Source organism: Balaenoptera borealis (assembly GCF_965194805.1).
Source record: "Balaenoptera borealis genome assembly, chromosome: 6".
Taxonomy (NCBI): domain Eukaryota; kingdom Metazoa; phylum Chordata; class Mammalia; order Artiodactyla; family Balaenopteridae; genus Balaenoptera; species Balaenoptera borealis.
The window spans coordinates 993,002-1,020,601 of NC_138863.1; the positions used below are offsets into that span (position 1 = coordinate 993,002).

Below are 27,600 nucleotides of genomic sequence, written 5' to 3' on the forward strand. Positions count from 1 at the left end.
CAGCGGAAGACCCCGGGGCCAGGCCATGGGTGGGGCACCTGCATGGGCGGAGGGGGGTTTACCAGCAGGCCACGCTGGCCAGGTCCAGGGCCCTGATGCTTTGTTTCAGTGCCAAGAAGTCTGTCTCCCTCAGGTTGAGGCTGGTGGCCAGGCAGGAAAGCAGGTCTGGCCTGGGACACTGCCCTGCCTGCGGCCTGTCCGCCCTCATTCTGCATGAACACATCTCCCTGTGTGTCTGAGGAGGCCAGCGAGGGGCCTGGGTCTCCCGATCCTTCTGCTGGTCACCTGGTCACCTGAGGTTGTCAGGAGAACCCACCGCTACTGCCCCGGCCCCAGTTTGGGGGTTCCGGGCTCTAGCACGAGTCCTCAGGATGGTCGCCTTCCTGGGCTTCTTAGCGCAGGTGTTTGTGCTGATCCAGTCATTTAATTCCAAGCCAGGCCCTCTGGCCCCAGTGGAGTGGACACATCCTGAGATCCATGACGATCTGGGCATAGCAGGGTCCCCCGGAGCTTCCCCTCAGGCCGCGCTGAAATGACACACCTGCTCCTGTAGGTGCTGACCTAGGAGACACTCTGCAGGACCTCGCACGGCGCGTCCTCCCGGCCCTGGGGAAAGGATCCGTCCAGCTCAGTAGCAGCGGGCGGTCACCACCACCTGGTTGACCACTTGATGCGGGTCTCTGCCCACCTACGCCGGCAGTGGCAGAACACACAGCACGCCGGCCCGCTGAGGGCAGACCCAGCGCCGTGAGGAGGCAGACGGAGACACTGGTCACCACCTGGACAGGACACTCCTGCCCGTACCGCAGCCATTGGAGTCGTTCCCGGGGACAGCGGCCACAGACACCGAGGCCAACGGCCTGGGAAGGGGCGGGAAGATGGTGGGAGCTTTAGCGGGCTCAGGGCCAGGACTGCCCCGGCTGGGTTCAGCTTCACCTGGGCCGGGGAGGGAGAGGCCGCCGCCTTTCTCTTCCCCGTCCCCCAGCCCCTCCAGCTTTCTCTCCCTCTCTCTCCCCGACTTCCAGTGCCAGCCCCAGGGCTCCCGGACAACCTGGGTCAGGGTGCCCCCTCCCCTAACCTCAGGGGGTTCCACCAAGGCCCCCTCCAGCCTGTGGACCCGCCACCTCCCCTGCCCCGCCCCGTGGGACGAGGGGCCCCAGCCCTTGGCCTTGTGCCTGGGCATGGACCGTGGCATCCTTCCAGACAGGGGGCTCTGTGGGGGGTCCTTTCTGGACCTCTCCACCCAAGGCTTCCGCTCAGCCCAGGACCTTTGCCGGTCCGCACCTCTGCCCAGTTACCCTGTCTGCCCAGGCCACGTGGCCCCTTGTGAGGTCCATCCTCCTGCAGCCCTAGGCGCGGGGTCCCCAAACTCCTGGGCAGGCAGAGCTGGCCCCCGGTCCTTCCTCAAGAATCCAGGACCCCCACCTGCTCTCGGGGGCCCTCTGAGGGACCAGGAGGGCTCCCAGGCCAGCCGTTGGGGCTCCCGGTCTGCAGGAGAGCATGAGGGCCTGGCGCCTCGGGGAGACCAGGCTGACCTGTCGTCTCTCTCTGTTAGCCTCTCTGTCCCTCCTCTCCGGCTCTGCCCTCGTGCTCTCTCCTCATCCTCCTCGGATGCCCCTTCTCGCTCTGCTTAATGTCTTCCTCACTCTCGTCTCTGGCCTGTCTTTCTCTCCTCCCGTCCCCATCACTCTCCCCCCGTTGTTTTCTGTCCCCGCTCCCCCCTTCTTTCCTCCACACTTCCCACCCCCAGGCTCTCTCACCACCCCCATTCCCTCTTGCCTTCTCCTCATCTGTCTCTCATTCTCTCCCATCTCTCACTTTTTCTCTATTCCAGAGACTGTCTCTGGCTACAGGGCCTCCTAACGCCCCAGGCTGAGGCACAAGATGGCTCATGGGGCTCCTCCCACCTCTGGCCCTTACAGACGCTCACTCGTGCCACCTGCCAGACACAGAAGTTAACTGTCCCCTCCGCCCCTCCTTACACTTGGACTGAGAGCTCAGGACCAGCTGCCTAACTCAGGCGTGGCCCGGGCCTGGGACTGACAAGGCAGATGCGAACCAGCCCTCCATGGCGGCCAGCGTGGCCCCTCCAGGAGCTGCCAACCGCCCCACCAGAGCTCCAGACGGATGCGGAGTGGGCAGGGGTGGGAAGCAGGTGGCAGGGCCCTAGGAGAGCCCCCAGGTGGAAAGCTCTAGAAAGTTACCTGGGAAGATGCCCCCAGGCCCCCCACCTCCCACCGTGTGAGTGTGGGTGGCACACACAGAGCCTTGGTGGAGAGCTTTATTCCGGCCCCTGTGGGGCAGCAGCAGAAAGCTGGCCATCAGAGCTTCCCAGCACCCAGAAGGCCCCACCCTCCAGCGCCCCAGATGTACCAGGCTCCGGGTGCAACAGATGTGCAGCCCCACCCAGGGTCCCTGGGGTTGGCCTCGCTCAGGCCTCGTCCTCCTGCCCTCCTCCCTGTTCCTCTTCGGCCCCAGGGGTAGGGGTGTCTCCTCCCCAGGTTCCGTGCCTGGGTTGTTCTGCCCACCTGGGCCTCCTGAAAGTGCCCCCAGCCCCGTCCCGGAACTCCTCGTCTCTGCTCACAGGTCCCCGCCTCGGCAGCGCCTCCCAGGAGCCCGTGGCCCGTCTCCTAGGCCAAGGTCACACACAGAGAGTCCTGGCTCTTGTGGGCCTTGGCCCTGGCGGGGAGGGCGGTCAGCGCAGAGGCTTCCTGGAACTCCTTGGCCATGAAGTAGTAGCAGATGGCGTCCAGGCAGCAGTTGGCATCTGAGAGTCTGCTAGTGATCTGGAGGGCAAGACGGATGGCACAGGTGTGCAGGCCCATGGCCACGCGCAGCGTCAGCACCACGTGGAAGGGCAGGTGGCAGACCACGAACACGGCCAGGTTCGCCAAGACCATGCGGGAGGCCTTCCGGGTGGCTTCGTCCTGGCCCGCGTCGGCGGCTGGCCTCTGGGCCAGGGCGGTCACGACCTGCAGAGAGCAGAAGACCAGCACGGCCAGCGGCAGGTAGAAGCCCAGCAGCGAGAAGACCACGGTGTAGGAATTCTGCCTGGAGCGGCTGGAGAAGCAGAAGCCGCCGTCCTGCATGTCCAGGAACCAGCGAAGCACCAGGGAGCCGAGCACCAGCACCCAGAGCACGGCACACACGGCCACGGCCTGGCGCGGGGAGCGGAGCCTGCGGGCTCGCAGCGGGTGCCGCACGGCCACGTAGCGGTCCACGGCGATGGCCGTGACCAGGCTGATGCTCATGTACCTGTTGGCCAGGTAGATGCCCTGGGAGAGCTGGCAGAGTGGTGTGTCTGTGGTGCTGTTCAGGAAGTGCAGAAAGAAGGGCAGGGCGCACAGCAGGCACAGGTCAGACACGGCCAGGTTGGCCATGTAGACGCGGGTCTCCGTCCAGCGCAGCAGGCGGCAGCACAGCACCCAGAGCGCCAGGCCGTTGAGCAACAGACCCAGCACCAGGAGCCCGCCCATGTAGGTGAGGAAGAGGTACTTGGCCGCCTGGGGCCCGGGGAGCTCCCTGGAGCCACAGGTACTGTTGTTCATGGTCCTGGGGCTGCAGGAGGGGAGAAGGGCGTGAGGCACGCAGGCCGGGAGGGGAGCCTGGGCCCGCCCACCTCCGGCCAGGGATGCAGGCGGCGAGTGCCCACCCCGCAGTCAGGAGCCCCCAGTTCACATTCCCAAAGAAGAAACCGAAAGGAGCTCTGAGGCACCCTCCCGGCCACCCCCCACCAGCTGGGTGGGCGGGGAAGCCAAGGCCTTCAGAGGCCCACGGGCCCAAGGTGGCACAGTGAGCGGGCCCAGGGCTGGACCCAGCTCCCCTTCCCCTTCCCCTCTCCCGAGCCCTCGTCTGCAGGGACCTGCCTGCCGCTGGGCAGAAAGGAAGGCGGGAGCCCACCGCCCACCTCCAGTCCCAGCCGCCCCAACTCCGCCAGCTCTCAGATCCCAGGGACCCTCACTCTGCCAGCTCTCGGGAGGGGGGGGCCAGCCTCGCCCCAGACCCAGTACCATTCTCACAGGGTAGGGGGACGCTCAGAGGCGACTCCAAGACAGGCCGAGGACAAAGCCCAGGGCCGCCTACTGCCGCCTCCACCCGCTCGGCACACCCAGCTGCAGGTGGTGCCTGAGTCTGACCCACACCTGCACCTCGGTGGGCCGGCATCTGCCCCACCTGTCCTTTCCTGGCTGCTGAGGTTCAGGACAGCAGGGTCCGTGGCTCAGTCAACCAGCTCTCCAGAAAGCTCCAGAACTCCATCTCCCTCCTCCCTCCCTCCCTCTTCCCTTCCTCCCTCCCTCCCTCCAGTCCTTTATCCTCTTCCTGAGGGCACAGTGGCTGCGGCCACCCCAGACACCAGCCTCCCTCCCTCCCTCCGAGACCCTCCCCAGCCCTCTGCCCTGAGGTCCCACTTAGCTTGGCCTGAGGCCGCCTCTGGGGTCGGGGGTCCCCTTGAGCTCCCTGCAGTCAGGGCCATGAGGGCAGCCCTGCTCCTCCAGCTGCAGGCCCGTGGCGCAGAGCCGGTCTTAGGGTGGCACTGGGCGTCGCACACCCTGTCATCAGCAGAAGCACCCGCGTGCCCTCACCCTCCATGCCTCTCGCTCCCCTGGACATGCTCCGTGACACCGCCCAGGACTGCTGGGGTCAGCGGTCTGACATTCCGGGCGTGGCAGATGGTGCAAAGGTCAGGCTCCGGCTTCACCCTGAGCCGGGCAGCACCCAGGGGTGCTGGTGTCAAACGTGTGGGACCACGGAGCACGCATGCGTGAGTGGCGCATGCCCCCCAGACCCCCTCCCATCCCCGCACCTTTGTTTCTCTGGCTGGAAGGGCCAGGAGGGGTGGGGTGGGAGTGGCCTTCCTTACCCCATGAGCACAGGCCCTCTTGCGGGCTCGCTGACCTTTAGGCGAGGTAGGGAAGGGGGTTCAGTCCACTCAGGGGAGGGCCCACAGCCAGGTTGGTGGGTTCTGCTCCGCCCGCCCCCTCCGCACAAGGAAGGGAAGAATCATCCAGAGCCCAGCGGCCGCAGTGTCAGGTTCACTGGTGCCTGGCCGAGGGTGCCCGTTTCCTCAGCCACGGCCCCCTGGGAGCCTCCAGGCCACAGTCCCCTAGGGAGGCGGGAGCGCCGACTGTAGCCAGAACAGAAGTCTTCCACCAATTATCCCGTTCCATCTCTGCTGAATTTTAAACGGCACGTTCGCCAGCAATTAAATTTTCATGGACCCTTTCACTGTGTATGAAATCTCTACAGCCCCTAAGGAGCCTCTCTCCTCGTTTCTGCAGGATTCTGCTTGTTCTCTCCCTGTTCTGAGCGACACGTCACTCTGCACAGGTTCTGTGACCCCCGGACCCCCGCAGGCAGTCTCCTCAGACCCCGGAACCCACTGGAACAACTGCTGGGTTCCTCCCTTCTTGTCTGCCTGCCCTGCTGGCCGCAGCCAGGCCAGCTGTGTGTGGCACCCCCAGCCCAGAACCCTCGGAGCCTACTGGGAATATCCCCCGATTCTGCAGGCCCAGCTGCCACAGGGGCTCCCCACCCGAGCCGGGTGCAGGGCCTGCCCCTCGCTACTCTGGCCAGCGGTGCCCGCAGCAGTGGATGCTTGCTGTCCCTTCTGGGTCAGCCGCGGCCCAGGGCACTGCCTGGGCGGGAGAAGAAGGAGGCGGGCCTGTCCCCTCCCTCGATGCCCTCCACTCAGACGGCTGCCTAGGGTCTGGGCCCCGGTCCACACACCTGGGGGCGTATAGCTTTCAGTGTAGCCTCAGTGTGGCCCAATATTTTGTGCAGGAAAGTTAAAAAATCTAACTGCAGTCTTTCAATTTTCCCTTTTATAATAAAACAAACTAACTGTCAGGGAGAAGGACACCAACTTTGCAAGAGTCTCAAGGTGCACATGAGACTTTGAGGAAATGCCTTGTTCATGGCACCTCATCTCTGTCCTTTAGGGTGAAAAAAGTTTGGGGAGTCAAGTCCCAAGGTCCAGCTCCAATAGCATGGCGTCCCCAGAAGGCACGGCAACAAGTGCATGTCCCTGCTTGTGCCAGGCGAGGGCATGGGGCCCTCTGTGGAGAACAGGGACGCCAGCTGGCCTCCTGCTTGGATGTGCAGACCTGTCACCTCCCACAGACACTGTGCAGCCATTGCCCTGTGGCGGCTAGGGCCCCTTGCAGCACGGCCGGTGCTCAGCGCGCTCGGCTGTCAGGGGCCCTCTGCCAGTTCCTGCTGGGGGAGGCTGGCCCGAGGGGTAGGAGTACCTCAGGGGTGTCACTTCCTGCTCCAGGGGTGACAGTGAGATCAGGCTGCTTCCCCTACGAGACGCAGGAAGCCGCCCTCTGATTATGCGCTGAGATACCTTTGCTGTCAACTGGAGATAAGTCTGCTCGTGTCTGGGAGGTCTGAGCACAGCACAGCCTCCCGCCAGCCCTCCCTGCTGGCCCCCCAAGGAACCCCGCAGACTCCCTGAATGGGATCTGGGGCAGAGAGTGGGCGCAGACCCCCGTTGCCTGGGCACCATAGAGACCTCTGGAGCTGGGACCCCACTTTAGAAATAGCCCAGGATCCAGGACAAGTTTCACAAAGCAGCGCTCACTGTGCTAGGAAAACCCCACTCAGACACCTCCTCTTCCAGCTTCACGTGCTTGTCTCAACCCACGGATACATTTCAGAGACTTGAATGAGGTGGGAGTCCAGGCCCTGGGAGACACCCTAAGTTCCTCTGCACTGCTGTCCACGCTCATGCCCCCTTTCTAGAACATCACCTCCCGCAGAGCTCCTCCATCAGGACACTCTGCTGAGGTTCAAACCCTATCCCAGCTCCCACCTGCTGAGACCCCCATGCCAGCCCGCACCTGCTGAGACCCCATCCCAGTCCCCACCTGCTGAGACCCCCATGCCAGCCCTCACCTGCTGAGACCCCCATGCCAGCCCCCACCTGCTGAGACCCCATCCCAGCCCTCACCTGCTGAGACCCCATCCCAGCCCTCACCTGCTGAGACCCCCATGCCAGCCCCCACCTGCTGAGACCCCCATGCCAGCCCCCACCTGCTGAGACCCCATCCCAGCCCTCACCTGCTGAGACCCCCATCCCAGCCCTCATCCCGCTCTGAGACCCCCATCCCAGCCCTCATCCCGCTCTGAGACCCCCATCCCAGCCCTCATCCCGCTCTGAGACCCCTGGCCCCAGGGGCACTGACCTGCTGGCACTGACCTGCAGTCAGCCTTGGTTTTCCTCCTGAGCTGCCGAAGCCTTTGCAGGTGCTGCCTGATGGGGGTGGTGGGGAAGCAGGGCTGGGGTGAGCCGGTCCCCCTGACTGTACCCCTCCTTAAAGCCAGCAGGCGGTGGGCGGGCTGATGACAGCAGAGTTGGGGTGGCGGGGCTCCCCACCACCTGCACCAGCCCCACCCCAGGGCTGCCTGGGGGAGTTTCTGGGAGAGGAAGTGGGGTGCCAGAGGCCTCCTGTGTCAACACCTCCAGAGGAGCGGCGTGCTTGCTAAGACGGAGCACGCGCTCTGGAGACGCCCGAGCTAGCGGGTCCAGACCACCGGGCGGCGGGCGGCATCCTCTCCCCGTCGTCTCTGGCCTCTCTGGACGGCGCGAGCCTTTCCCAGGACTGAGCCCCGTGGCTGCAGTCAGTGCCCGCACCCCACCCCGGCACGCTGGCAGGAAGGCCTGCACCTTCGCACGCACCACGCCCACGCTGACGCCGACGCGGTGACCGCCGGCACACGTGGGCTTCTTGCCGCTCGGCTCCAGCCGCCGGCTCGTCCACCAGATGCACCTCATCACACCCACCTCCTCAGGGGCCTTCCTTCCAGACCGTCCCTCCCCTGGTCTAGAGTGTTCTCCTCCCCCGCTCCGCCAGGCCCTCCCGGGGTTGTTCTCTTCTCCCCACTCTGAGCTCAGGGCTGGGAGACCCTGCTCAAAGGGCTATTCCCGCCCCCTGCAGAGCCCACCTCCTTGGGTCCCGCAGCACCTGACCTCAGCACCTCTCTCTGCACAGACTGCGAGGGGCTGGGGAGAGCTCCGACCCCAGCCCTGCCCGTTTCCACAGGTGAAAACTGAGGCCCCGAGAAGGGGAGTGGCTGGCCCAGGCCTCCTAACCCTGGGACCAGGGACCCTGCCCAGAGGCCTCTGAGGCGGGGCCTGGGCTCCACCCTCCAGACCCAGGCCTGAGGGTCCCACCGTGGGCTCCTCCCCTGCCTTGCCTCCTCTCTGCCCGTCCCCCGGCCCCCAGTCTCCCCAGCTTCCTCCGCCGGCCCGTTCCTAGCCTCCCACCCTGCCTGGTGTCCTCCACAGGGCTTCCCCTGAATGTCTCCTGTGTCCTTGTTCTGGCCGGTGGCTGGGACCCCACCCACTCTTGTGCATAGTAGGGCCTCAACAAATCCCATTAACCGGTCAGCAGGGGCCCCAACCGGAGAATCCAACCGGGTGGCCAGTGCCAAGGAACAAGCAGATTCTTGGCCCATAGCGGGCGGGCGCTCTGTAAACAGGAGTGGCCGCAGGCTCAGAACCCTGTCGGCCGGGAGTGGGATGGAGCACCTCTCCCCACCATCCTGCCCCACGGCCCTTCCCTCTACTGGCCCTTCGGCCAGCTCCCTCCCAGTGGAGGGAGCTGGGGCGGCTCAGGGCAGGCCCAGTCCCACTGGATCCCCGGGGCTCCGAGAGGCCTGGCCCATTCTCGCTGCCTGCTGGTCTCAAACCATAAAGGACCATCCTCAGAGAAGGAGCGGGAAGGACCCCACTGCTGGCACCCCCCGTGGAGCCCCCGCGCCTCGTGCCAGCACCCTCCTCTCCTGCTTGGCACCTGCTAGGGAGCCCACGCGGCAGGCCCGTGGGTGGTGGCGGGCCAGGCGCAGGTCTGAAGGAGGGTCTCTCCTGCCCCTTCCTCCCGGCCCCCCGCCCCTCCGAACGTTTGGGGTTCGAGAGAAAAAGGCTGCTGGCGACAGCTGCAGCTGGGAGATATGCTCACAAGGGTGGAAGTTGGCATCGCTACCCTATCTAGGTGAGCCTCCCTTTGAGGGAAGTGCCCCCCGGGAGGCGGAGTCGCTCCAGCGGAGGCTGTGGACGTGGCCCAGGGCCCCTACCGCACCGCCACCCGGGAACCCCACTGCTTCCGGGAGCCCCCGCCTCCTCACCTCAGGTGGCAGCGAGGCCCCTGCCGTCAGTGTCCAGGAGGGGACAAAGCCCTGAGGGTGGGGGATTCAGGACGCTGGCCTAGAAAGAGGACGAAGGACCCTGAGGACACCCAGGTGGGGTGTCCTGAGCCGGGCAGTGCGGCCACTGGCCAAGGGCCTTGACCCACCCAGGCTGTCCTCCCCAGGCTGCACTCTGTCCACTCCGCCCTCACTCTACACTACGGTCTGCCCCTCTTCTGTGCCCACCCTCGCCGCCCCACGCGTGGGCAAACGTGCTGGACACGGCTGGCGGGGGGCGGGGGCGGGGGAGATGGCCCAGGTGAGCGTGCCCAGGTGAGCGTGCCCAGCACGGGGGGAGCGTGCACTCACATCGCGAGGCTTCACAGAGGGCAGGTCAGGACCTGGAGGCTTCTTGAAGGAGGAGGCCCTGGAGCTGGACCTGGAAAGTGGGAGGAGCGAAGAGGGGGAGGGGCTTCCTGGAAGATGGAAGGGCGCGAGCAAGGCCTCGGCCCTGGGAACAGAGGCTGGAGATGGAGCCGACAACCTCTCTTGCACAATCCCCAGCGCAGCTGGGCGGGGGGGGAGCTTGACTGCCCGCAGGGAGATGTGGCCGTTGGTGCAGGCAGAGGGGGACCCTGTGCAGCCTGACGGGCCGGGTGGAGGCTGGTCTTCCATTGCGCCTCTCAGCCTGCGGCAAAGGAATGCCGGTCCCACCACCCTGCCTTTACTCTAATATGCTGATTCTTTGTTCATCGTGGATTCTGCATTATCTCTGATGTATTAAAATATTGCACTGAAGGACAGTTTATCTTGATTACTGACTTCTGTGGAGCCTCTTAGATGTGCCGAGGCCGAGGCCTCACTTGCCTCACCCTGGTCCCAGCCCTGGCCCAAGCGCCCGGCCGGGGTGGGCGATGGGGGGCACCCGAGGGCCCTGGGCTCAGCCTTGGGCCTGGTATCCCTGCGGAGCTGAGAGAGAAGGCGTGGACTTCTGTCACTGCAGGAACTTTCTGTTCCCCTCTTCTCGGAAACCAGGCCTGGGAAACATCCCTCCCGCCTCCCGCTGGTTTGGCCAAAAGCCAGCCCGGGGGCCCTGTTATCTGCCCCTGCTATCACCGTAGTGGGGCAAGGCGGGGGTGGCTGCAGGATGCCACGCGGGGGAGTGGAGGAGGATGGGGGGCACATGCCTCAGGAAACTGAGCGGCATGGGGACACGGCGGGGGGGGGAGGGCGAGGAGGTGACCGGTGCAGGTCGTCCGCGGCGGCATCGCCCTTGCCCTCCTCCCGCTGGCCGGCAGCCCTGCCCTGGACCTCCCCGTCCTGCTCTTACTCACAGGCCCTTCAGCCTTGTCCCGGGTCCTCATGCCGGCCACTCGAGCTCCCGCTCAACACTCCCCCTTGGCGGGTCACCGTCCCTCCCATCCCGCAGGAAAATGAAACACCCTGAACTCCACCCCAAACCTGAACCGCTGCAGGCCCTGTTCGCACTGGGCGGGCTGATTCTCCCCCGCAGGCCCTGGGCCCCGGGGTCCCCCCTGAGCCGTCAGACCAGCCTCAGCTCCCCAGAGGAAGGCTGGGAGAGGCAGGGGACAGACCCTTCCTGGCCGGGCTGCCCCCTCGCCCCTCCTCTCCGGCACCGTTCCCCCGTCACCCCACCCAGCAGCCGCTGGCCTCTAGGAGCCCTTCTCTGCTGGGCCTGCCCACCCCCGACAGCCCCCCCTCCCGCCTGGTTCTTCCCAGCCTCGCTTCCTTTGTCTCCCTGCAGGTTGGTCTCTCTCTCTCTCTCTCTCTCTCTCAAAGGGGCAGTGGATGAACCCAGGCCCCCGGCTCTGCCCCCAGCCTCACAGCCCCTCAGGGGACCCGGCGGTGGGATCCACAGACCAGAGGCACGGCCAGATGCGGCCTCGCGGGCCCGACTGCCCGCCACCTGGGGAGAGCCACCTGGGGAAAGCATCCTTCTGTGACTGGACGATGGGAATTGGCCAGCAAGGGGACGAGGCCAGGAATCAGCCCTCTGCCCTTGGGCGCCATCATGGCACCTTGGCTGGACCCTTGTCTGCTGGAAGCGCACTCAAGTGTCGCTGGCTGGGGTGACACAGTGGCTGGAACTGGACACGAGCCAGGGAGTTGATCCTCATGGGGCAGGAGACCTGGGGTTCTCTGTACTAGACTCCCTACCTTGATATATAGTTGAGCTTTCCCGTAATAAAAAGTTTATAAAAATAGAGACACAGGTGCGTGGCTGGGGAAGGGTCTGTGTTAGGTGGGCAGATGAGGTGGCCGGTCAGCAAGGGGACGTGGAGCGGGAGGGGCTGGCTCCCTGAGTCCAGCTCTTCGGCCCGAGGTGCCCTCAACCCGAGACTTGCTCTGTGCCAAGCCCGGCGCTCACCCGGCCGCCAGCGCAGGGCCTCGGGAACGACCTGTGACTCATCTCCGTGCACTGCCCGCTGGCCAGGCGGAGAGGGGACAGCACCACAGAAGTGGTCTGAGGGGCAGGGAAAGCCAAGGCCTCGGCCCGTGTGGGCGGAGAGGAGGGGACGGGCACGCAGCAGCCGGCAGTTCTGCCACCCGCCTCCCTCCTAGACCCCACCTGCTGCCCGCCAGCCCCGCCTGGCTCAGCTGCAGATGCCGCCCCAGCCAGCAGGGGCCCTCCCGCGGGAAGGCCTCCAGCCCCTGCCCCTGCGGCCGCCACCTCTGTCCTTCCACAAAGCCACTACATGGACTCTGAGACCCGCCCTGCTCACCACCCCCCACCCCGTTCGCTCATTCGTTCACCCACTCAGCAAATGCGGCTGAGCGGGGAAGGGTGCGGGCAGGAGGGCAGGGGGTGCCAGAGCCCCAGCAGCCGCCCTCAGGGCCTGGCTGTGCCTGTGGACAGGGGACGGGGAGGCCAGCTTCCACGGGCCACCTTTGGACGCCCACTGTGTCCCCCGCACGGGCTCGTGTTTCCCCCTCTAACGGTGGAGTCAGTGGGACGCAGCCAGAGAGGGAGAGCACCGGGCGTGGAAACACCAGGGAGGACGTGGCGGCCACGCTGCCTGCCTGCCCTCGGCCTCTGGCCTCCACTGCCACCCGGTCCCCACCCGGCCAGTGAGCCCACGGGGGGCAGGCTCTGAGTGGCCCAAGGATGGCTGCCCTGTTTCCAGGAGCGAGCAGGCACGTCCGGGGCGGGAGCCTGTGGTCCTCTGGTCAGACGGCCAGCGCTCCAGATGCTCTCCAGGCTCTGGACTGTCCCTCCATCTGTGACCATCGCACAGGCCAGGGGCCCGGCGGACAGAGGCCATGGGTCTAGGGCACGCATTCCGGGGCCCTGAGGCGGGCATCTGTGGCGTCCGGCATCCCGGCGCCCCTGCTCTCCCACTTCAAGCTCCCCCAGCTGGTCCCCCTCGTAAACCCCTGGTGCCCCCAGGCAGACCCCGCCTCCGCCCCCCTATGCTCTGCAGCCCCTTCCTTCCCCCCGTGCTCCCTTCGCCCTGGGACCCCGTGGCGCCCAACAGAGGCCAAGCCAGGGATGTCCAGTCCTCTCCCAGCTGGCTGAGGGCAGGGGCGCCTGAGGGCCCATCGGGCCTCCTCTGGGACGGCTCCCAGGCTGCTCACTCCGCCTCCTGCCCTGAACCCCGGGACCCCTCCCGCAGGGGCAGTGGGTGGGCCGTGGTGCTGGTCCAACCGCAGGTTCCTGCCTGCTCCAGGGCCTCCTTCCCCTTTCTCTGCCCGGGGTTTCTCTGCCTGGAAGGCAGCTGCTGGCCCCAGGCCAGCCCCCTCTGGGACACCACGTCCCCGGGCGGCCCTCCAGCACCAGCGCCCCGCCTGGCCTCGGGCTTCCCTTCCCAGCAGAGATGGCCATCCCGGCCCGCGCCGCCCCGCTCGGGCATCCCCTGCCCACTCTCCACCCTCCTTCCTCACCGGGTGGCCACTCCCCTGCAGGGGCCCCCACTGCCCAACAGCAGCTCCCAGGCCCTGCTCCCGGCGGCGACCTCAGGCTGGGGAGTCTGATGGGCAGAGAGCAACCCAAGTGTGTGCCCAGCACACACCATCCTTGCCTTAAAGTCAGCAGCTGGATTCAGAGCAGGAGGGGCGCGTCTCCCTTGAAAGGGTCCTGTCTCTCCATGAGGGGTTCTCCCCATCCCCCCTACCCTAAGGGCAGCCAGCCTCTAGCTCAGGCTGGTTTCAGCCAGTCTGTCTGGGGCGAGCCCAACTTAACAAGCACCCCACCCACCTATGCACATGTATGTATATACACATGCATGTACATACACATGCATGCACACACACACACGCACACACGCGTACATAGACACACAGACACAATCATAGGCACACATACATGTACACCCATATATGTGTACATGCATGCACGTATATGTACATGCACACACACCACAGCGGTTCAGGGCGGATTCATGGCCCTACCCTTGCACCTGCTCACCCTCACCTGGGCCACCAACCTCTGCTCTTACCTCCCCCACCTGCCCATCCTGGGCCCCTTGCGGCAGGCCCGCCATCCCATCCACCAGCTGTTCGTTTCCCCCCACTATCTGCTGAGCGCTTTCCGGCGGCCCCTGAGCCGAGCAGCTGGTCTCCTGCTCGAGGTCAGAGTCAGTCTGCACAGCCCCATGCGGTGGGGTTGCACTTCGAGGAAGTCAGCACTGGGGCAGATTGGTCAGGCTGCAGGGCTGTGGAAAGCTGCTGGGGCTGCTCCTGTTTGGATAAGCGGCCAGGAGAGGGGTGGGGCCTGCGGAACCTGCCCTGGGGGGCGGCTGGCTGCAAGAGCAGCTGCCGAAGCAGGACAGAGCACAACTTGTGAGACCGGTCTGCAGGGAAGCGCTGCCGGCCGAGAGGATGGGCCCCCTATCGGCCATGGTGCTGCGATGCCCCCCCCCCCCCCCCCCCCCCCGCTGCACTTCCCCTTCTGGAGAAGCCTGGCCTGGGTCTGGCTGACTGCTTGCCTCCCCAGGGGGCCCAGCCCTCTGCAGAGCCTGGCTAGAGGGCAGTACGGTGCCTCAGGCTCACACGTTCTTCCAAAAGACGTCTGCACGCACAGTGTCTGCTTCTCCCAACCCCTCCTCACTCCGCCACTGGGGTTTGGGACCCACCATGGTCGGCACATAGAGGCATCCGCCCTGAGGGCCCTCTGGCTGCCATGTCGTAGACCCAGCAGGCCCTGGCAGACCACCTTGTCCCATCTCCCAGCAGCGTTTGGCAGAGATGAACCATCCCTAGTTCTTTACTTTTAAAATGTTTTAATAAAATGTTAACTAGGTCTAAGTGCACACCAGGTACCTGTGCACAGGTAAGGAGGAGGTCCTCAGATGACCTTTGAGGCGCCCTTGCATACTGTCTGGATCTGGCAGCAGGACCCAGGGGACAGGCTAACTGCTGGGCCACTGCCCTTCTGGCTCTGTGACGGTGGTGCACTCGCCTTATTTTGCTCTTTCCTCTCTGGCTTCTCCTCTCACATCCCTGTTGTTCTCCATGTGGGTCCCTAACTTGGGGTTCGCTGGGGTTTGGTCCTGGGCCCTTTCTCGCCCCATCACACACTCTCCATACAGATTCACCCAGTCCTGTTGATTCAAGTATCACCCCTATGCCCTGACCCCTCTGCCAGCTCCAGCCCAGACCTCTGGACCACACATGGACTGTCCACAAGGCATCTTCTCTTGGACATATAACAAGCACTTTAAGCGCAACTTGACCAGAACTGACCACGTCATCAAGCCCCTTCATCATACCCCCATGCTGTAATCTTCCTTCAAAGTTCCCCATCTCAGAGAATGATCCCTCTTGTTGCCCAGGCCAGATATTTGAGTGTCATTCTTAACACACAAATTTCCCCTCCCTCCTACATCTAATCAGTCATTGATAAGTTAAATATGCAGATTGTAAGCCCAATAGCAACCATTGAAAAGATAAAACAGAGAGGCATAATAAATAAACCAACAGAGGAGATAAATGGAATACAAAACAAAGTACTCAATTAATCCAAAAGTGGGAGGAAAAGAGACAAAGAATAGATGAGATAAATAGAAAACAATCGCAAGATGGTAGATCTAACCCAACCATATCAATAATTACATTAAATATAACTGGTCTAAACACTACAATTAAAAGGCAAAAATTATCAAACTGGTTACAAAAGCAAAAAGTGACAATACACTCTCTAAATGATATACACTTTAAACAAACAGATAGATTAAAAGTAAAAAGTGAAAACAAAGTGAAAGAATGGAAGAAGATGTAAAATGAAAACACTAATCATAAGAAATTTGGGATGGCTATATTGATATCTAAGTAGACTTCAGTACAGGGACTCTTACTGGAGATAAAAAGGTGACACTTCCTATTGATAAAAGGATCAACTCAGAAGAATAAATAGACAAATCCACACTTATGATAGGTTATTTTGACACTCCTCTCTCAGTAACTGAGAAAAAATTATTAAGGATATAGTAGACTTGAACAACATCAATCGACTTGCCCACCCCTATGTCCACAGAGCAGCATGCCCAACAAGAGCAGAATACACATTCTTTTCAAGTACACATGAATAGTCTCCAAAATAGGCCATATACTGGGCCAGAAAGCAAGTCTCAAAACAATTAAAAGGATTTAAATCATATAGAATATGTTCTTCAAATACAACACAACTAAATGAGAAATCAGTAGCAAAAAATATAAGCTATCTAAAGAATGCCCAAATATTTGGAAATTAAGCAACATAAGTATAATAAACTCAAGGTTAAGTAAATAATCAAAGGGAAATCAGGGCTTCCCTGGTGGTGCAGTGGTTAAGAATCCACCTGCCAATGCAGGGGACACGGGTTCGAGCCCTGGTCCAGGAAAATCCCACATGCTGCGGAGCAACTAAGCCCGTGCACCACAACTACTGAGCCTGCGCTCTAGAGCCTGTGAGCCACAACTACTGAAGCCCGCGTGCCTAGAGTCCGTGCTCTGCAACAAGAGAAGCCACCGCAATGAGAAGCCTGTGCACCGCAACAAAGAGTAGCCCCCACTCTCTGCAACTAGAGAAAGCCCACGTGCAGCAACGAAGACCCAACACAGCCAAAAATAAATAAACAAAATAAATAAATTTATTAAAAAAAAGGGAAATTAGAAAATATTTTGAACTAATTAATAATGAAAACACAACTTATCAATATCTGTGAGATAAAGCTAATGCAGTGTTTAGAGAAAAACTTATAGCTTTAAGTGCTAATACTGGGAAAGAGAAAAGGCCTACAATCATTCATCTAAGATTTCACTTTGGGAAGCTAAAAAACAACAACAACAAACTAAACCCAAGTAAGTAGAAGAAAGGAAATAAGAAAAGGTAAAAGTAATATAATAGAAAAATCAATAAAATAGAAGGTGGTTCTTTGAAAAGATCAATGAAGCTGGTAAACCTCTGGCTAAACTGATCAAGAAAAAAAAATCCAGACAAAGGATCATTCACTCCTTGATCAGCTAGAGGCAATGGAACTCAGACTGGATACAAACAGACTGACTTTAAATCCCAGCGCTTGCTACTTACTAGCTGTGGCCAGATGATCTCTGTGTTCCTCTTTATCCTCATTTTGTAAAACACACATAATACAAGATTATGTATTGGAGCCTGAACCAAGATGACGGAGTAGAAGGACGTGCTCTCACTCCCTCTTGCAAGAACACCAGAATCACAACTAACTGCTGAATAGTCATTGACAGGAAGACACTGGAACTCACCAAAAATGATACCCCACATCCAAAGACAAAGGAGAAGCCACAATGAGAAGGTAGGAGGGGCGCAATCACAATAAAATCAAATCCCATAACTGCTGGCTGGGTGACTCACAAACTGGAGAACAATTATACCACAGAAGTCCACCCACTGGAGTGAAGGTTCTGAGCCCCACGTCAGGCTTCCGAACCTAGGACTAGGGCAACGGGAGGAGGAATTCCTAGGGAATCAGACTTTGAAGGCTAGTGGGATTTGATTGCAGGACTCTGACAGGACTGGGGGAAACAGAGACTCCACTCTTGAAGGGCACACACAAAGTAGTGTGCGCATCGGGACCCAGGGGAAGGAGCAGTGACCCCAGGGGAGACTGAACCAGACCTACCTGCTAGTGTTGGAGGGTCTCCTGCAGAGGCAGTGGGTGGCTGTGGGTCACCGTGAGGACAAGGACACTGGCAACAGAAGTTCTGGGAAGTACTCCTTGGCGTGAGCCCTCCCAGAGTCTGCCATTAGCCCCACCAAAGAGCCTGCAGGCTCCAGTGTTGGGTCACCTCTGGCCAAACAATCAACAGGGAGGGAACCCAGCCCCACCCATCAGCAGTAAAGCAGATTAAAGTTTTACTGAGCTCTGCCCACCAGAGCAACAGCCAGCTCTACCCACCACCAGTCCCTCCCATCAGGAAACTGGCACAAGGCTCTTAGATAGCCTCATCCACCAGAAGGAAGACAGCAGAAGCAAGAAGAACTACAATCCTGCAGCCTGTGGAACAAAAACCACATTCACAGAAAGATAGACAAGATGAAAAGGCAGAGGGCTATGTACCAGATGAAGGAACAAGATAAAACCCCAGAAAAACAACTAAATGAAGTGGAGATAGGCAACCTTCCAGAAAAAGAATTCAGAATAATGATAGTGAAGATGATCCAGGACCTCAGAAAAAGAATGGAGGCAAAGATCGAGAAGATGTAAGAAATGTTTAACAAAGACCTAGAAGAATTAAAGAACAAACAGAGATGAACAATACAATAACTGAAATGAAAACTACACTAGAAGGAATCAATAGCAGAATAACTGAGGCAGAAGAACGGATAAGTGACCTGGAAGACAGAATGGTGGAATTCACTACCGCAGAACAGAATAAAGAAAAAAGAATGAAAAGAAATGAAGACAGCCTAAGAGACCTCTGGGACAACATTAATTGCAACAACCTTCACATTACAGGGGTCCCAGAAGGAGAAGAGAGAGAGAAAGGACCCGAGAAAATATTTGAAGAGATTATAGTTGAGAAGTTCCCTAACATGGGAAAGGAAATAGCCACCCAAGTCCAGGAAGCACAGAGAGTCCCATACAGGATAAACCCAAGGAGAAACACGTCGAGACACATAATAATCAAATTGGCAAAAATTAAAGAAAAAGAAAAATTATTGAAAGCAGCAAGGGAAAAACAACAAAAAACATACAAGGGAACTCCCATAAGGTTAACAGCTGATTTCTCAGCAGGAACTCTACAAGCCAGAAGGGAGTGGCATGATATACTTAAAGTGATGAAAGCGAAGAACCTACAACCAAGATTACTCTACCCAGCAAGGATCTCATTCAGATTTGATGGAGAAATCAAAAGCTTTACAGACAAGCAAAAGCTAAGAGAATTCAGCACCACCAAACCAGCTCTACAACAAATGCTAAAGGAACTTCTCTAAGTAGGAAACACAAGAGAAGAAAAGGACCTACAAAAACAAACCCAAAACAATTAAGAAAATGGTCATAGGAACATACATATCGATAATTACCTTAAACGTGAATGGGTTAAATGCTCCAACCAAAAGACACAGGCTTGCTGAATGGATACAAAAACAAGACCCATATATATGCTGTCTACAAGAGACCCACTTCAGACCTAGGGACACATACAGACTGAAAGTGAAGGGATGGAAAAAGATATTCCAGGCAAATGGAAATCAAAAGAAAGCTGGAGTAGCAATACTCATATCAGATAAAATAGGCTTTAAAATAAAGAATGTTACAAGAGACAAGGAAGGACACTACATAATGATCAAGGGATCAATCCAAGAAGATATAACAATTGTAAATATATATGCACCCAACATAGGAGCACCTCGATACATAAGGCAACTGCTAACAGCTATAAAAGAGGGAATCGACAGTAACACAATCATAGTGGGGGACTTTAACACCTCACTTACACCAATGGACAGATCATCCAAAATGAAAATAAACAAGGAAACAGAAGCTTTAAATGACACAATAGACCAGACAGATTTAATTGATATTTATAGGACATTCCATCCAAAAACAGCAGATTACACTCTTTTCTCAAGTGCGCATGGAACATTCTCCAGGAGAGATCACATCTTGGGTCACAAATCAAGCCTCAGTAAATTTAAGAAAATTGAAATCATATCAAGCATCTTTTCTGACCACAATGCTATGAGATTAGAAATCAATTACAGGGAAAAAAACATAAAAAACACAAACACATGGAGTCTAAACAATACATTACTAAATAACCAAGAGATCACTGAAGAAATCAAAGAGGAAATCAAAAAATACCTAGAGACAAATGACAATGAAAACACGACAATCCAAAACCTATGGGATGCAGCAAAAGCAGTTCTAAGAGGGAAGTTTATAGCTATACAAGCCTACCTCAAGAAACAAGAAATATCTCAAATAAACAATCTAACCTTACACCTAAAGGAACTAGAGAAAGGAGAACAAAGAAAACCCAAAGTTAGCAGAAGGAAAGAAATCATAAAGATCAGAGCAGAAATAAATGAAACAGAAACAAAGAAAACAATAGCAAAGATCAATAAAACTAAAAGCTGGTTCTTTGAGAAGATAAACAAAATTGACAAACCATTAGCCAGACTCATCAAGAATAAGAGCGAGAGGACTCAAATCAATAAAATTAAAAATGAAAAAGGAGAAGTTACAACAGACACTGCAGAAACACAAAGCATCCTAAGAGACTACTACAAGCAACTCTATGCCAATAAAATGGACAACCTGGAAGAAATGGACAAATTCTTAGAAAGGTATAACCTTCCAAGACTGAACCAGGAAGAAACAGAAAATATGAACAGACAGATCACAAGTAATGAAATTGAAACTGTGATTAAAAATCTTCCAACAAACAAAAGTCCAGGACCAGATGGCTTCACAGGTGAATTGTATCAAACATTTAGAGAAGAGCTAACACCCATCCTTCTCAAACTCTTCCAAAAAATTGCAGAGGAAGGAACACTCCCAAACTCATTCTATGAAGCCACCATCACCCTGATACCAAAACCAAAGATACTACAAAAAAAGAAAACTACAGACCAATATCACTGATGAATATAGATGCAAAAATCCTCAACAAAATACTAGCAAACAGAATCCAACAACACATGAAAAGGATCATACACCATGATCAAGTGGGATTTATCCCAGGGATGCAAGGATTCTTCAATATATGCAAATCAATCAATGTGATACACCATATTAACAAATTGAAGAAGAAAATCCATATGATCATCTCAATAGATGCAGAAAAAGCTTTTGACAAAATTCAACACCTATTTATGATAAAAACTCTCCAGAAAGTGGGCATAGAGGGAACCTACCTCAACATAATAAAGGCCATATACGACAAACCCACAGCAAACATCATTCTCAATGGTGAAAAACTGAAAGCATTTCCTCTAAGATCAGGAACAAGACAAGGATGTCCACTCTCACCACTATTATTCAACATAGTTTTGGAAGTCCTAGCCACAGCAATCAGAGAAGAAAAAGAAATAAAAGGAATACAAATTGGAAAAGAAGAAGTAAAACTGTCACTGTTTGCAGATGACATGATACTATACATAGAGAATCCTAAAGATGCCACCAGAAAACTACTAGAGCTAATCAATGAATTTGGTAAAGTTGCAGGATACAAAATTAATGCACAGAAATCTCTTGCATTCCTATATACTAATGATGAAAAATCTGAAAGAGAAATTAAGGAAACACTCCCATTTACCATTGCAAAAAGAAGAAGAAAATACCTAGGAATAAACCTACCTAGGGAGACAAAAGACCTGTATCCAGAAAACTTAAGACACTGATGAAAGAAATTAGGGCTTCCCTGGTGGCGCAGTGGTTGAGAGTCTGCCTGCCAGTGCAGGGGACGTGGGTTCGAGCCCTGGTCTGGGAAGATCCCACATGCCGCAGAGCAACTAAGCCTGTGAGCCACAACTACTGAGCCTGCACATCTGGAGCCTGTGCTCCGCAACAAGAGAGGCCGCGACAGTGAGAGGCCCGCGCACCGCGATGAAGAGTGGCCCCCGCTCACCACAACTGGAGAAAGCCCTCGCACAGAAACAAAGACCCAACACAGCCAAAAATAAATAAATAAATAAATAAATTTATTAAAAAAAAAAGAAATTAAAGATGATACCAACAGATGGAGAGATATACCATATTCTTGGATTGGAAGAATCAATATTATGAAAATGATTATACTACCCAAAGCAATCTACAGATTCAATGCAATCCCTATCAAATTACCAATGGCATTTTTTACAGAACTAGAACAAAAAATCTTAAAATTTGTATGGAGACACAAAAGACCCCGAATAGCCAAAGCAGTCTTGAGGGAAAAAAGCGGAGCTGGAGGAATCAGACTCCCTGACTTCAAACTATACTACAAAGCTACAGTAATCAAGACAATATGGTAATGGCACAAAAACAGAAATATAGATCAATGGAACAAGATAGAAAGCCCAGAGATAAACCCAAACACCTATGGTCAACTAATCTATGACAAATGGAGGCAAGGATATACAATGGAGAAAAGACAGTCTCTTCAATAAGTGGTGCTGGGAAAACTGGACAGCTACATGTAAAAGAATGAAATTAGAACACTCCCTAACACCATACACAAAAATAAACTCAAAATGGATTAGAGACCGAAATGTAAGACCGGACACTATAAAACTCTTAGAGGAAAACATAGGAAGAACACTCTTTGACATAAATCACAGCAAGATCTTTTTTGATCCACCTCCTAGAGTAATGGAAATAAAACCAAAAATAAACAAATGGGACCTAATGAAACTTAAAAGCTTTTGCACAGCAAAGGAAACCATAAACAAGACGAAAAGACAACCCTCAGAGTGGGAGAAAATATTTGCAAATGAATCAACAGACAAAGGATTAATCTCCAAAATATATAAACAGCTCATGCAGCTCAATATTAAAAAAACAAACAACCCAATCCATAAATGGGCAGAAGACCTAAATAGACATTTCTCCAAAGAAGACATACAGATGGCCAAGAAGCACATGAAAAGCTGCTCAACATCACTAATTATTAGGGAAATGCAAATCAAAACTACAATGAGGTATCACCTCACACCAGTTAGAATGGGCATCATCAGAAAATCTACAAACAACAAATGCTGGAGAGGGTGTGGAGAAAAGGGAACCCTCTTGCACTGTTGGTGGGAATGTAAATTGATACAGCCACTATGGAGAACAGTATGGAGGTTCCTTAAAGAACTAAAAATAGAATCACCATATGACCCAGCAATCCCATTACTGGGCATATACCCAGAGCAAACCATAATTCAAAAAGACACATACAGCTTGGTGTCAGTCTATTTATCTCTTGTAAAAATAAAATACAGTGTGTGTGTGGAAAAAAAAAAAAAAAAGACACATACACCCCAATGTTCATTGCAGCACTATTTACAATAGCCAGGTCATGGAAGCAACCTAAATGCCCATCGACAGATGAATGGATAAAGAAGTTGTGGTACATATATACAATGGAATACTACTCAGCCATAAAAAGGAACGAAACTGGGTCATTTGTTGAGACGTGGATCCATCTACAGACTGTCATACAGAGTGAAGCAAGTCAGAAAGAGAAAAGCAAATATCATATATTAACGCATATATGTGGAACCTAGAAAAATAGTACAGATGAACCGGTTTGCAGGGTAGAAATGGAGACACAGATGTAGAGAACAAACGTTATGGACACCAAGGGGGGAAAGCAGCAGGGGGGTGGTGGTGGGATGAATTGGGAGATTGGGATTGACATGTATACACTATGGGTATAAAATGGACGACTAATAAGAACCTGCTGTAAAAATAAATAAATAAAACAAAATTAAAAAAAAAATCCATAAATTACTAATATCAAGAATGAAGGAGGACACATCACTTAGATCCTACAGACATTAGAAGAATGATAAAGGAACATTATTAATAACTGTATGCAGAGACATTTGACAGCTCAGTTGAAATTCACAAATTCCTTGAAAGTCACAACTTGCCAAAATTTGTACAAGAAATATAAAATTTGAATAACCTGTATCTATTAAAGTTGTTGAATTTATAATTAAAAACCTTTCCACAAAGAAAACTCCTGACCCAGATGATGTCACTGGTGAATTCCATCAAACATTTGAGGATGAAATAATGCTAATCTTAAAGACTTTCTGAAAATAAATAAGGAGGAACACTTCCCAACACATTTTCAAAGACAAGTTTTACCCTCATAGCAAAACTAGACAAAGATGTTATTACAAGAAAACTACAGATTAACATCATGTATGAACATAGACACAAAAATCCTTAATAAAATATTTTTAGCTGATTGAATCCAGCAATATAGAAACCAAATAATCCACCATGCACAAGTATCCCAGGATTGTAAGGTTTATTTTAACATTAGAATGCCCATCAATATAATTCGCTATACTAATAAAATAAAGGAGAACATAATCCTCTTAATAGGCGCAAAAAAAATCATTTTACAAAATTCAATACCCATTTATGATAGAAACTCTCAGCAAACTAGGAATGGAAAACAGGTATGCTCAAAACCACAAAATATTGCTGAGAGAAATTAAGATGTCAAAAATGGATAGCTACACCATGCTCATGCATTTGAAGGTCCCAATTCTCCTCACGTCCATCTGCATAACCAAACCTATTAAGTAAGCATCAAGCATCACGTGCTGCGGGCTTTGCTTTCCAAGCAGACCACAGCACTGCCCTCTTCCCTCAGCGCCCACCCCCGCCCCCGCCCGCCGGGACACCCTCCTGTCTCGCTTGCAAGAAGGCGGCAGTCTTCTGGTCGGTCCCCTCCCCCAAGTCCGTTCCTGAGACTTCAGCCAGAGACAGATGTCAAATAGGCACACGTGGGGCCCTGCTTGAAACTGCCATGGCTGCCACTGCCCAAGACGTGAGGCCCAAGCTCCTGGAACGGCCTCGGGACCCTCACATACTTCTCCAGCCTCAGCTCTTGCCTTGTTCCCCAAGCCCATTCCCCGCACTGCAGGCACAGAGAGCTTCTTTCCATTCTCTGAGGGTGCCCGGTTCTTCCGCCAGCCCCTGCCCTGCACCTGGCAGACCCCAGGCTGGTCGAAGACCCCCCCAGCCCCACCGCCACCCCCACGCGTCATCTATCATTGTCATTGTCATGACTCTCTGGGTGACCTGTGTGCAGACGGTCCAACCTGGGGACCCTGCATGCCTGAAGCTGCACGTGCTCACAGAGGGGCTTCAGCGTGAAGGGACCGGGGGAGCAAGGTGGCGGACAGGGATCGCAGATGCCGGCGGGTCCTGTCCATGGGGCTTGGGGGATGAGGGGGGAGCCCACAGAGACATGCACACGTCTGCCCAGGCCCCGGAACCTGCAGGGGACCTGGCCTGGCCCCGGACGGGGCAGCCGCAGCCCAGCCCAAGCCAGTGCTGGTCCTCACCCTGCAGCCTCACCTCCTGGGTGATCTGTGAAGGGACCAGGAGCCCCAGGCAGCTGAGGACAGGCCCCGGCCCTGTGGCAGGGTGGGGGGGGGGGGGCGGGGCAGTGGGGTGGGAGGCAGGAGGCTTAGGAAATCGTGCACAAGATTGCCCCTGACTAAACCTCCACGGCCACTGGCCCCAGGGACCCTGAGTGAGCAGGGCTCCCGGGCCATACTCGGGGCTGTGCAGGCTGGGCAGACGCAGCCCGTACTCTCCAGGGACCAGAGAGGAATGGCCTGAGGGTCGCTGCACAGACTGGACCGCCCCCGGGTTGCAGCCAGAACCCTGGAGACGGACAGGGCCCCGGAGCGGCAGAGCTGCGCACTCCTGGGACTGGCGAGCCCAGCCTGCCCGCAAAGCTCGTCCTCTCAACTGGAGAAGCCTCTTCCTCTGATGGAGCACCATGCCCAAGGCCACGTGCTGTGTCCCCAGGAGCAAAGTGACTTTTCCCTTCACTTCAAACGGCAGTAAAAGCTAGGTTAATCTGTTAAACATCAGGGAAGAAAATAAAATTCAGTAAAACTAAAAGAGGCATACATGGGACACTGCGCAAGGCATACTTATGAATGGAGAGAGACAGAGACAGAGACAGAGAGATAGAGATGGAGAGAAAAGGGCCTGGAGCATCTGAGAGCCTTGGCCCTGGCCTGGCTGGGCCTGTCCAGCTCACTCTGGCCCCATCCTGCCTCCTGCTCAGGAAGCCCTGCCCCGCCGGGCCCCCTCCCTGACAATCTGCTCTCAGGGCACCAGGATCTCGATACTCACCCCAGAAGCTCTGCCGCCCCCAAGGCTGACCAGGCCTAGGGAGGGAGGGAGGATGGCGAGAGAGAAGATCAGGATCAGGACTGAGTAGGGCTCGGTTCCCACTGAGGAGGCACTGACTCCTGTGCCTGGAGCAGGAAGTGATAAACACAAAACTCAAGCAGGTGGTTCAGGGCAAAGTCCGCAGGGAGAGCCCGGGAAAGGAGGCATCCTCACCTGCACACCCCCCGGCCCGCCCATCTGGGTCAGCCAGGGCCACGGCACATGGGAGGGAGGTGGTCTTTACCCAGTGGCATGTCCACAGAACAGGGACCCCAGGCAGCGCCTGGCCCTGGACACAGCCCCGGGCTCAGCACCGGGCACTCAGCTCGGTGTGGGTTCCCTGGAGCCCAGGTGGGCCCAGAGTAGGGTCCCAGTCTGTGTCAGTCAATACAGTGGAGGGTTGAGGCAGCAGTGGGCGCCCCTGGGGCCCCAGGCCCTCCCAGAGCCTGCGGGGGCCCTGCCTTCTGCAGTGCCCCCCGACCCGGGGGATCCTGCACTGGGCCTGGGGGCCAGCATCAGACATGATATTAAGCAAGGCCCGAGGTTTCTAACGCATCAGGAGTTCCACGATGGGCAGGAGGGGGCACGGCCACCGCAGCTGGACGGGCTCAGACCCTGCAAGACCTCGGGGAGCAGGTCCCCTTCCTTCACTCCCCTCGTCGGCAGACCTGGGCTGAGCCGGACCCCACCCAAGCAGACGCATCCAGACCCAGGACTCTAGGGCCAACCATAGGGCCAGAGCGTGGGCACGGGACACCCTGTCAGTGTGGCCAGAGCCTGGACAGCAAGGACACTGGAGCCCAGAGAACACAAGCTGCGCTGGCGGTGGCTCAGCTAGGAGGTGACCGCGTGGAGCGGACCCGGGCCTGCCTGGCTCCTGAGGCTGGCCTGGGGACGGGCCCCCTTCAGCTCAGCCGGCCGGTGGCCACTGTGAAGGGATGATGTAACAGCTGGCGCAAGCCGGGGGCTGATGGCAGGAGGGGGCCTGGGGCTTGGGGCACGGAGGCCACCCCCGACGGCGCCCTGCCTCTCGGTGCCCAGACTCTGCTTCCTCTGGCTCAGTAAACGAGGCCAGCGCCCGCTGCGCCAGCTGTGGCCTAGAAGCCCAGGTGGTGGGCGCCTTCCCATATGCAGCGGCCGCGGTCCTGGCCTTCAAACGACCCCGCCGTGGGACCCAGATGGGGCCCTCGCCCAGCGAGGGACCAGGACTCTCCCCAGACGGGCACAGCGAGGGTGTCTGGCCGAGGGGAACCGTGAGTCACCCCACGGGCTCCTGGGGAGAAGCCGGCAGCGTCCCGCCCTCTGCCCCGGGAAGGCCCACCCATGCCTTCTGGGGTTCTGGGAGTCCTGGCGCCTTGCCCAGGGTGGGAGGCCGATGGTGTTGGGGCAGTTGGCAGCATTTTACTTTTCAGGCCCCTTTGGAAGGGTGGCGCTCCGCAGGGCCCCTGTCTGAACCCTCACGGGGGGTGAGACAGTGCACTGACTTTCTCTATTTTCATGTAAATGAAGTGCCTCGAAGTGAAGCAAGTGGGGAAGGGAAGGGGATCAGTGGATGACAAGAGTTGAGACGCGGTGGCCCAGCTCGAGTGCGCCCCCCGGAGGCCTCCCCAGACCGCCCCGGTGGAGCAGGGAGCCCCAGGCTGGCCCGAGGGAGAGGTGTCCGGCACACAGCTGGCTGGCAGTGACACTGGTCGTCCAGGCGGGGCCATCGGGTGAGCTGGCTGACTGCAGAAGGGCTTTGAGGCTGGGCAGGGACGTGTGGGTCTTGAGGCACCCCTCCCCCCACCCACAGCCGATCTCAGGACAGGGCTCTTCAAGGCAGTGGCAGCTGCAGAGAGCACATGCACCCTGTGGAGACTTAGAGAGAAAGTCCACTCCAGGGAAGCCTGAGGCCGCGGCTCAAGAATCAGGAGCAGCCTGTCTCAGTCGCTGCCAGGACAAAACACCGCAGGCTCGGAGGCTTAACCACAGACATTGATTTCTCCCAATTCTGGAAGCTGGAAGTCCAAGGTCAAGGCACTGGCCAATTTGGTTCCTGGCGGAGGCCCCCGTCCTGGCTTGCGAGAGCCGCCTTCTGTGCCCTCACATGAAGCTCTGCTACCTCTTCTAAGAACACCCAAGGGGTAACCTGCCGGGGAGACTGAGCCAGGCG

General features: G+C 56.3%; 1 protein-coding gene across 5 annotated transcripts; it reads right to left on the minus strand.

Moving 5' to 3' along the window:
• Window positions 1-1,523: 1,523 nt before the first annotated feature.
• Window positions 1,524-26,493, minus strand: GPR35 (G protein-coupled receptor 35). Of its 5 annotated transcripts, XM_082396476.1 has the most exons (6): window positions 25,623-26,493; window positions 25,410-25,534; window positions 9,499-9,568; window positions 9,130-9,208; window positions 7,188-7,255; window positions 1,524-3,558 (listed from the first exon to the last, which is right to left on the minus strand). In XM_082396476.1, exon 6 carries the CDS (start codon window positions 3,546-3,548, stop codon window positions 2,631-2,633), a length of 918 nt encoding a protein of 305 aa, XP_082252602.1. In that variant the 5' UTR covers window positions 3,549-3,558; window positions 7,188-7,255; window positions 9,130-9,208; window positions 9,499-9,568; window positions 25,410-25,534; window positions 25,623-26,493; the 3' UTR covers window positions 1,524-2,630. The 5 variants fall into 5 exon arrangements, with proteins under 5 accessions (XP_082252602.1, XP_082252601.1, XP_082252603.1 ...); XM_082396475.1 differs by having other exon boundaries at window positions 7,202-7,255; window positions 25,410-26,493; XM_082396477.1 differs by lacking the exons at window positions 25,410-25,534; window positions 25,623-26,493 and having other exon boundaries at window positions 9,499-10,236.
• Between the last annotated feature and the right edge of the window lie 1,107 nt (window positions 26,494-27,600).

Excerpts from the sequence above, each read along its gene's own strand:
- GPR35 (XM_082396476.1), bottom strand. The coding sequence starts at position 3,548 with ATGAACAACAGTACCTGTGGCTCCAGGGAGCTCCCCGGGCCCCAGGCG.